General features: G+C 43.6%; 1 protein-coding gene across 1 annotated transcript; it reads right to left on the reverse strand.

Moving 5' to 3' along the window:
• Positions 1 to 1,404: 1,404 nt before the first annotated feature.
• LOC134043027 (aldo-keto reductase family 1 member B1-like) lies at positions 1,405 to 7,983 on the reverse strand. The gene is given in 11 exon segments (XM_062491014.1): positions 1,405 to 1,447; positions 2,197 to 2,279; positions 2,687 to 2,770; positions 3,265 to 3,347; positions 3,508 to 3,613; positions 4,105 to 4,227; positions 4,460 to 4,537; positions 5,760 to 5,876; positions 6,181 to 6,348; positions 6,430 to 6,457; positions 7,946 to 7,983. Coding segments are annotated over 11 exon segments (951 nt in total).
• Positions 7,984 to 10,519: the final 2,536 nt, after the last annotated feature.

Genomic DNA, 10,519 nt, shown 5'->3' on the forward strand with positions numbered 1-10,519 from the left:
GTCTCTTGACTACTCAGTTGCTCAAGACAGCTCAAACCTCACAAGCATTTGTCAGAACCCACAGCTTGGTCTGGTGTGGATGTTATGGATCAGAATGCAGCAGATGTTCTGCAGGTGCCCTGTGCCTACCAGCCCATGGCACACAGGGACACATGGACACCCAAACTGCCACACTATTACACCTCCCAGCTATCCTAGCACTGCCCAGCCAGGCTTACCTGCATCCTCCAGCAGGAGGGAGAGGCTTTGTCAGGGGAAACCTTTACTCATTCACAGGGTTACAGTGAGCAGAGGAGACCTGTCCCAGTGAAGCAGCACAGCCTGAAGGGAAGGTAACACTTGCTCCAGAGTCAGGCTCTGTATTAACTCTCAGCACTTCTGTATTAACACGTACCAGTTCCACCATGCCCCTTCTGCTTCTGTGCTGTACCAGACACCTGCTTAACACTGCTTATCTCACCTTTCCTCCCAATCTCTGTTACTCTGGGCTTTTAACAGCCAGATACCAACACTGGCCACTAACCAAATCAGTCCACAGTGATACCAATGCAAAGTTTTCCAGCAGTTTCAGGTGCTGATCTCCTGTTGCTTGTTGACCCACAGTCCATACTAAGGCCTGTCCTCCTCAATTGTTCTTTTCAAGCATTGTTGTGTCAATGCTTGTTATACCAAATTATTCAACTTTTGATCAAGACAAGATCTCTTTTGAGATAATTTAAAATGAACAGGGATAATTATTTCCAGTTACTTTGTTAATGCAAGATTCTTGGTTTGTTAATTTTAACATTAGAACAGAACTTCCAAACCAGCCATAATCCAAATATTTTTATTTTGGTTGAGAAAGAAATTAAACATTAATCTCTGTTCAGTTTCAGCCTAAAAAAAAAAAGTTACTAAAATAAGGCCCAGTATGAGCTGGTATTCATCTATAGGTCCAGAACACTTCTCCCATTTATTTTTCTTTCCTTTAAAGCTTTGGCCTGTGTTCTAGAAGTTAATTTTGTCTTTTACCTTCAGGTAGTGATTATGTGATTACTCAGGATGGGTTTTCCTCCTGCACTTACATATCCTTAACCCTGCAGCCTTAAGTGGTGCTGATGCAAGACAGTAGATAAAATCAGTTCCTGCTTCTCTCTGTGTTCTCCTTTGCTATTTCAGCCATGCAGAGACACTCATTTGATGAGAATTACCGTAGCCCACATTTTGTTCTTCAGAACAATTGTACAGTTTCCTTCCATCAAAGAAGAAAAACCAAAGTCACAGAACACATACCCTGTGCCTTTGCAGGCAAGAGTGATGAAGTGTGTAAGTTACATAGTGCACAGTGTGAGGCAATGGTAGAAACTCATTAGACTCATTAAACCCTGGAGGCAGACCCTGAGAGAGGGCAGAAAAAAATCATCTTCAGTATTCTGCATTGAAAGGGTATTCCTTGTGAATTTTACACCTGGAGGAAATGAAAGAAGAAAGATTACTCCAAGCTAAAATAATTGGTATATAGAACAACAGTGGGTGTACAGAGGAGTAAGCCTTCAAAGGAGGCTCTGAACTGAGTTAACTGCAGAGTGAACTTAAGAGACTTGATAGCATAGAAACAGCCTACAGGACCAACAAGTTCCAGCCTTTTTCTATTATTCAGGCACTCAGCAGTGGTGGAACCAAGTCACTTTCTAGATACAGAGTTAAAATTCACACTGCTTACAGAGACAGCAGCAGTTTCTATGGCCTTGCAGCCAACACTTCCTGTCTTGGCTTTCAAGGTGCATATCTGCAAGCAGCTGTGCTTTTTACTGCACAACAGATTCCCCACCACAACCACCTGTGTAAGAGCTGACATCAATTCATAATACCCCACAGAAAAAAAATTACCCTAAGTTTAAAACTGCCTAATGCTCATTTCTCCAATGCAGATGCAGCCAAAGTTATCAATTAAAATCTCATTTTGGAATTCCAGGCATATGAAGTTTCCTGGAGAATGGATTTACAATGAATTCAAAGCATGAATTATACTCACCCTTCAGTCAATAAAGTGGAAGTATAACAACAGATGCTTCATCCCCAAAGTAATTTCATATTTCAAAATATACCAAATTTGAACAGATATACCAGTTCCTGATATAGAATAGAATGCTATAGAAGATCAGAATAAAGATCACAGAAAATGTAGGAGTTTGAAGGACACAAACTGTCATTTATGTGACCATTTCACAGATCCTCCAGCTTCTTTTGAAGGTCAGAATAGTTGCCATCTCCTCTTTAGTCAGTTGAAAGTCGAACACCTAAAAAGAGAAAACCAACTGGATTTAACTTCTTTGAACAAATCAGATCAGAAGCAAGATTCACAAGATGAAAGAACAAGTTCATATGAGAAAGGATGCTGGTTATAAGTGATGAATTCATGAAACATGGAAAGAAAAAGAAATATCTTTGGATTTTCCAGGCTCTACTGGCGGAGGGAAGAAAGAAAAGAACAGGAGACACCTTGTAAAGTGCCTGACAAGATTATCAGCATACTGTTTCCATGAACTCTGTCTATTCTTCACTGTAATTTTCACTGTAGCCCTGATTTCCAGACAGACAGAAAGAGCCCAGCCCTCTTGCTGCAAAAGGCCATGGCAAGGGTGATAAAGGATCACTGCCAAGCCATCCCTGAGAGGCAGCACCCAGCTCACTCCTGATCTCTCACCTGGAAGTTCTCCACAATGCACTGTGGGGTGACAGATTTGGGAATCACAATCACATTTCTCTGGATCTGGAAGCGAAGGAGAACCTGCAAGAACAGACAACCTAATCCTTCCTCCTGTTCCAGCAGCTGTTTTCCTTATCTATACCCACTTCTGCAGAGCTGCATTTCAAATCATCCCCATCCCTGCAGTCCAGGTTGCACAGCCTGAAAAGCAAAGAGGGAAGTGGTAGAAGCCCCCATGGAAGGTCTCCTTTCCATTCTGGTTTTGGGCCAGTCAATTCGTTTTCTTAGCATGCAGAAGTTTTGCACTATATACAAGGTTTTCATTTCTGCAAGAGGATTTGAGAAGGGAAGTGATGACTGAAGATGAGTCAGGAATATTTTCTTGACTGATGGCCAGAGTTAGCAGTAGCACATCTTGCAGGCCACAGAATGGACAACCTGCATAGCTTATTAACAAGACAAAAAAGCAGCATTGTTCACAGGCAACACCACAGAGACTCTTCCCTCTCCTCAGACATAATTTCCTAAATTGCTGTGTTACAGGAAGGGGTATCCACTGTCTGGCACCTACTCACCTGTGCTGGGGTTTTGTTGTGCTTGGCTGCAATCTCCTTGATCCTGGAGTCATCCAGAAGGGAAGGTGCCTTTGGCTTAGAATGAGACAAAGTGGGGGAGGAAAGGATGAAATAAAAAATAATCACTTCAGAAAGATTCTATCTAGCCTCATTAATTAAAAAAATTAAATATATATATATACACATCTGCACTATTAATTAGTCTGAATGCTTCACACTTAAATCACATGAACCCACTTGGAAATTACCCATCAGGACGTCCAAGGGGACAGTATGCTGTCACAGTGATCCCTTTGGAGTGGCAGTAGTCAATCAGCTTCTCCTGGGGAAGGTATGGATGACACTCAATCTGCCAACACAGAAGCAGAGAGTGAGAGCTGTAAAACTACAGTAGTTTTCCCTTGCTCCAGTGGTTTTTCTGAATCCTAATTTCCTAATTACAGGTTGCCTTCACCCATCCCTTCAGGTGGCCTGTGTGACAATACAAGACTGCAATTCTATAAGGCACCAACTTTTACACTAAGTCTTCAGCTGCTTTTTGAATATTTTTTCTGAGAGGCTTTGTAAGAGTTAATCATTATGTCAAAATGATTGCTCACATCTTCTTCATGCCTCCAGAGAGAATGGTTCCTAGGAAAATACTCCAAAGTTAGTGGTTCAACAAGATGAGACAAAAAGGAAATATTGTGGGTCTGTTTGTATGAAGAAATATTCAGAGAGAGGGATTTAAAGTACATGCTGTGTCTACTTTGTTCTCTGTTTTTCCACCTCCTTATTTAACTGTAATCAGAACTTTAAAATCCCTGAAAAGTATTCCCCTGCAGCCACTTTGCAGATTACCTGATTATTTACAGGCTTATGCTTCAGTCCTGGCTTGTTCTAGATTCTCCCAATCTACTCATGGTTGAAGTTGGAGACACCAATGGCTTTTACCAGGCCAGCATCCATCAGCTCTTCCATGGCCTGGCAGAAAGAAGAGCACAGTCGGCATGCAGTGGGTAAGACATGACTGAACACCCTCTTCTTGCCATGCTCTGTTTTTCTTCAAGGGAAGCACATTTTTGAAAGCTACCATGTACTTCTGCAAATTCTTTCCAACTAATTCTGCATACATGGATGAACATTTTGCAACTGCTGAAGCCAATACCACTGCTGAGGACAGAAGATATGAATCTTCCACTCGGGATGAACTCACCTCCCATGTCTGTAGAATATCTGTGTTGCTGGGGATAGCCATGCCTTTGTTATCCACAGGGAACAGGTCCTCCCCTGCCTGTCAGTGATGAAGAAAATGCTTGAAAATCTCTTGACAAGTCCACTTGAGTGCTCCCTACCACAGTATCTTACATTTCTAGTGCAAGAGTGTTAATTCTTGTCTACATTCAGTCATTCCATCTTGAGAAGCAGAAAGAATTTAAGGCAGGTTTGCCAGTGACCATTACCTGTAAGAATAGTTTTTTCTGCTGGACCCCTGGCAGTGATTGCTCACCCAAACACCTACAGGGAAACAAACCAGTCAGAGCTACAGCCTCCAGTCTCACATCTGCTCCCTTCAGGTGCTGTTCTTCAGTTCCCACTTAGCAGGAACTGTTTTGTTCTTTTTCCAGGGGGGCATCAACACTTTGGTCTATACAACATCAGATCTACTGAAAAAAGGTATTGTGTGTACTGACAGTTCTTTCATGACAACACCCAGTGTAAAGCCACCAACACTAGGAAAGTTAGAAGAGCCTTTGTGTATGGAAAGATGCCAAGACTGAACTGTGTTTAGCAGCTGTTTGCTGCTGTCACCATGAGTTTGTTTCATTTCCATGGCTCTGTTAATATAAAGTTAAATTAAAGCATGAAAAAAAGATGAGCATCACAAAGGCAACAGGTGGAATGGGGAGGGATCAGGCTGCAGGAGGATAGAAAGGCTGTGACTAGAAACATTCAAACTGAGAACATCAACTGCTTCACTGATCTTGGGGGACCTAAACTCTTTCACAGAAGTTTCACCTTTTAAATTCCTGTCTCAGTGGAACAACACTAAGGCAAGCAAGGTCAGCTCAATCTGTACTGCGCTAAGGATTCTGGTGATTAAAGAGAGAAATTGGAAACAGAACTGCTTTCTTTTGCTCTCTGATTCTGTAGCACACAAAGGAAAATTGCAGAAAAGCAGCAAAATGCAACCCTCCTTCCCACAAGGGGTGATTTTGAGATGAACACACATTGGATTTGCAAGAAAAAAGGAAAGCAGCATGTCTTATGCTTGGAGCTGGGAGAACTGCCTGTAGTTTCTCTAGTTTTCAGTCCATCCTTCCCAGGATCAAAGGGAAAATAACTGCCTTTGGGGCAGAGACCAAGAGCCCGAGTCACATGGCAACAGTAAAGCTGAGCATGAGAGCAGTGCTGGCACAGGTAACAGGCATATAACTGTCTTGTCAGCCAGAACAATTGTTGGGCTGTTAAGCCAGCCACAAGAAACAAAGTTATAGGCATTGCTGCTACTGTACCTTGAAACCAAAAGGCCAGTGGACAAGGTAGAGATCCAGGTAATCCAGCTTCAGGTCTGCAAGAGTCTTCTGGCAGGCTCCCTTCACCAGAGGCTTCTCATGGAAGGTGCACCACAGCTGGAGACAGAAACAGGGCAGATTGTGACCTCTTGGGTTAAAGCTCTCGGGTGCTCTCCTGCACAGCACAGGAATGCTCCCTGCTCTTTGGAATGAGATGTGGAATGAGGCCAGTGCAGTGCTCTTCACATGCAGTGAGATTTGGGCTGTGTGGCAGCACAGGAAACAAAAAAATAGTCTGAGGAATTAATTCATTTACATTGCAAACTTCTCCAGTGCTCCAGTTATATGTTAGATGTTCCTACTGTAAAAGCAGCACATGTAAAACCAGTATGTCCATAATCCATGTCCATCTGATCCATACCTCACTGACCACGAAAAGGTCCTTTCGCTTCACAGCACCTTCCTTGATTTTATGCTGGATCCTTTCCCCGACTTCCTTCTCATTCTGGTACACATAGGCACAGTCGAAGTGGCGGTACCCGGCATCGATGGCAGCCATCACCGCAGCTGTCACCTTACCTGGGGGGGACTAAAGGGCAAAAGGGCAGAACAGATCTGGGTGAGGGATTCTCAGGTACTCCCCCGTCCCACAGCGCCGTGCCCGCCTCACCTTCCATGTGCCCAGCCCCACGAAGGGCGCGCTGGCAGCAGCCCCGATCCGCACGTGCCCCACCATGGCAGCCCCGCGCCCGCAGCCGCGCCCGATCAGCGCCCACGCCCCGCGCGAGCCCGCCGCGCCAACCAATCAGCGCCCCCCGCTCCGCTCGAGCCCGCCGCGCCAACCAATCAGCAGCAGAGCCGGCAGCCGGCGGAGCGCAGCGGGCGGCCTTGGGGGATGTAGTGAGGGCAGTGCGTGAGGGAGCGGGTTCGGGCGCGCTCCGAACGCTCCCCCGGGACAAGGGTGAAGTTCCTTAGCGAAAGATAAGGGCTGAGCGCAGCTGTGTCCCGGGCCGGCTGGAGTTCCGGCAAGGGTCAGCTCCTGCAGCGCCCTGTCCCTGTGGCACGGGCTATCCGTGCGTATCTGGCTTGTGTCATGACCCCGGGTGTTCGGACACCCCCTCGGTTCCCTGACAGAGACGCAAACGTGGGACAAACAGTTTCACCTTGGCATGAGTTTGCGAGTGATTTCGGATGCTATCAGTACAAATAATTTTAAATGCTGAGGGAAAGCGTGTTTTAGTGTGTTTTCAAAACTACTGAAGAACGCTGAGTTTTCAGCGAATATCACGATGATCGCGTTGTCCCTCTGCCTTTAGGGAGGTGCAGACCGCATTTCAGAAGGAAACACACAAGTGTAGAAATAAATGGTTTAATTTCACGTTAGAAACTGACTTTGCAACTTTGGAGAAGCAAAATATGCTGCACGGATGAGGTGTTGAAAGTGGAATGAAAAATAAATTAATTTATCAACAGGATTCTTCGAGTGCTCCATAATAGCTTTTTAGGGCTGCTTGGGAGCCTTTGCTGTTTGTACTTGGAGAATTCATTCAGGTACAAACATAAATCTGAAATATTTACAGTGGTGCATTTTTCTCTAGGTGCCTCTTTCACGTGTTCCAGCATCTGTTTTTCTTATCTATACCCATTTCTGCAGAGCTGCATTTCAAATCATCCCCATCCCTGCAGCCTTGGCTGCGGTGCTTGGAGTGCAAAGAGGGGAATGATGAAGCCTCACAGGAAACCTCCCTTCCCATTCAGGTTTTGGGCCAGTCAATTCCACCTGGGATTTTAGGAGTCTGTGCAAAGCTTACATTCCCTGCAAAAGAACTTGAGATAGGAAGTGACATCTGGAGGTGGTCAAGAATCTTTTTGATGGTCAAGAAGTTAATAGGATGTCTTGGAGGTAATATAATAAAAAAAAAATCTGCATTGATAGGGAAAAAACAAAGGAGTGCCACAATGCATGGGGAAGGGGTAGAGGTTCTACCCTTTCCTGAGGTCTGTTTTCCTACTTTGGGAAGGAGTACCCACCTGTGTTGGAGTTTTGTTGTGCTTGGCTGCAATCTCTTTGATCTTGGGGTCATCCAGAAGCGTAGTGGGTTTGGTGCTGGCCAAACACCAGTGCGCCCACTAGAAATTATTTACTCTGCAGCTCTAACCTTCCAGGTGCCAGCCCCACAAGGAGCATTTTGGCAGTGGTGTTTAGCTGCACGTAGGTAGCCATAGTCCTGCGCTCCCTCCTGGTTGCCTCACCACAGCTGCCTCTTGCCTGTCTGGTTTAAAAGTGGTCACTGACCAGAGCAGGAGACAATGCTGGGGCTTTACTGGTGCTCTGGGTCCTCCCATATCCAGCAAACAAGGCTGTGGCTTTTCCTCTGTACATTCAACTGACAAAGGTTAATATGAAAGCTGAAATCAATTAAAAATTGATGAGGTAAGTAATCACTTAGGACGTGGCAGTGGTGCTTCCTGCAGACCTTTCCCTTATCAAAAGATAAGGGTTGAGGGCCGGTGTGTCCTGGTCTGGCTGGTGTTTCTGCCAGGATCAGCTCCTGCAGTGCTCTGTCCATGTACCAGGGACTGTCCATGTACCCAGGTGTTCTGACACTGTTGCAGTACTCTCCCCATAGATTTCTTGAGAGAGAAGGTTTCATTCAAGGGCACTTTGGCCCAGGATTGTCACTGGTAAAGTCTGGGGGTGTCCTGAAAAGTGTCTATAAACGAGTCTGGGGGTCAGATGTGATGCAAAGGCCCCTCACTCCAAGAAAGGCAGAGAAGTCATAAACTACAGAGAATATCGGAGAAAAGTCTTTCCCCCAAAAGAATTTATATTCTTATTTAAGTGTAATTTTTAAATCCTAAATCTTAGGATATTTTCAGTTATGAAGACTATGGACTAAATATGTTCTAAGCTATTCTGTTCTAAGCTGTTCTAAAAATAAGAAGAAAAACAACATATTAGGTATTGTGTTGACAGTAACAATCAATTACACAGCATTCCTGCTGCACTGGAGTTAAGCTTCAAAATCTCTGAATGAGAGACAGACATAAAGTGACAGCTTCAGGACCAAAAGGAGTTAGAGAAGCAGTACAGGCACATGTTATCAGAAAGAGAAGCAGAGGAAAGGAATTTCTCATCAACCTCCCTAATCTTACTTCCCTTGTTTGCTTTCCCATTATCATAGGAAAAAAGAGGAGAGGAATGTTGGAAGAAGCACTAAGCAGAAAAGAAAGGGAAAAATGTGGTTTTAGTTCCTTCCTATCTTTGACAGGCAATACCACAGGAAGAATAATTAAAACAGCAGGTGCAAAGGATAAAAATGGTCTAGAAGGATCAAGAGGGAGGTGCCATGTGGATATGGGAATCACCAGATCCCTTATTATTCATGGGCCTTAAGAAACTCCATAGCAACCCAGTCTGTGAATGAACATAGGCTCATCTAGGACAATAACACTAGCTTCACCACTTCTGCTTACTCAGGGAATCCTAAAAGCATTATCTTGTTGTTGGCTTGGGGTTGGACTTTTTAATACATAACTAGGAGTATTTTTCCCACAGTGAATTAACTTGTGGTTTTCTCAACTTGCTATGTGGCTGTGATCAGAGAAGAATGTCTTACATGATTTGGGTAAAATCCTCTACAGTGAAAAATAAAACCTGATATTTTCTTTTAGCAGTTATACCTGCTTCTGTTATGGATATAAATTAGCCCATTTAACTGATAAGGGCTTGAAGTAGTCAGAGCTCATTTAGAGTCCAGAGGTCTGATTTACCAAAGTAAATCTGCATGGCCTCCTTGTATACGCTCTTTTCCCTCATCCTCACTCCAACTCACTGTCATTGCTGGATAGGTTGAAGGCGTTTGCCATGTCCCATGCAGAGACAATAATTCCTTCCACCATGTCACACCCATTTCTTAAGATCAATAATTTAAAATAGCATAACTGAGCTATGTAATCACAGCTGGATCAGAAGGAACCAAGAGGATCTGATGAACTATTGCTCTGATTCTAAATAGCACTGTTCACAAGCTCTGAACCACCAGGGTTTTGGTCTGAGGACTCCTTGCTTTTAACTATCACATCAAATAACCAAGGACCTCTTGTCCCAGATTATAGCATATACCTACAAAACAAGATTAAAATGGAAACATCTGTCCTACACTATTTACATCTGACACCTAGCAAAGGCTTCATAGACCACTTACTCTCTACTATCTAGCTACAACTATGCTATGCTACTGTACAGGTTATGTGCTTTGAGAGGCAAAATGCACAGCAAGCAAAAGATAATGAAATGGTCACATTAAATTTAATAACAGAAGCACCTCCTAATTAGAAAGCAATGGCCCTTATCTTCAACACAATTTTATCTCTATTAAAAATAACTATCAGTCTGCGTAATCAGTATATGAGTAGTGCTGCAGATGAAGTTACACAAAGAGCTAGTTTTTCTGTATCTTAACTAATTTGTTTTGCCAACAACTAATATTTCTAGTGTATTAACTTGCCAACATCTGTGGGTTTGTCATCTAAAGAAATTCATGCTACACTAGTAACCTCACCAGGGAAAACAAAGCAGATAGAAATTGAGGGAAAAACGTCAAGGAAAATGTGATGAGAAAGAGTAATGGTATTGGTAGAAATCACAAAAATTTGAGAATGATTTTCCTTAGAAAGCAGGTGAATAAGAGACTATAGGATTAAAATACATAAAGAACAAGACATAGATTAATTTTCTCTGCGTCAAACCACAGAAG

This window comes from Cinclus cinclus, chromosome 4 (assembly GCF_963662255.1).
Source record: "Cinclus cinclus chromosome 4, bCinCin1.1, whole genome shotgun sequence".
Taxonomy (NCBI): Eukaryota; Metazoa; Chordata; class Aves; order Passeriformes; family Cinclidae; genus Cinclus; species Cinclus cinclus.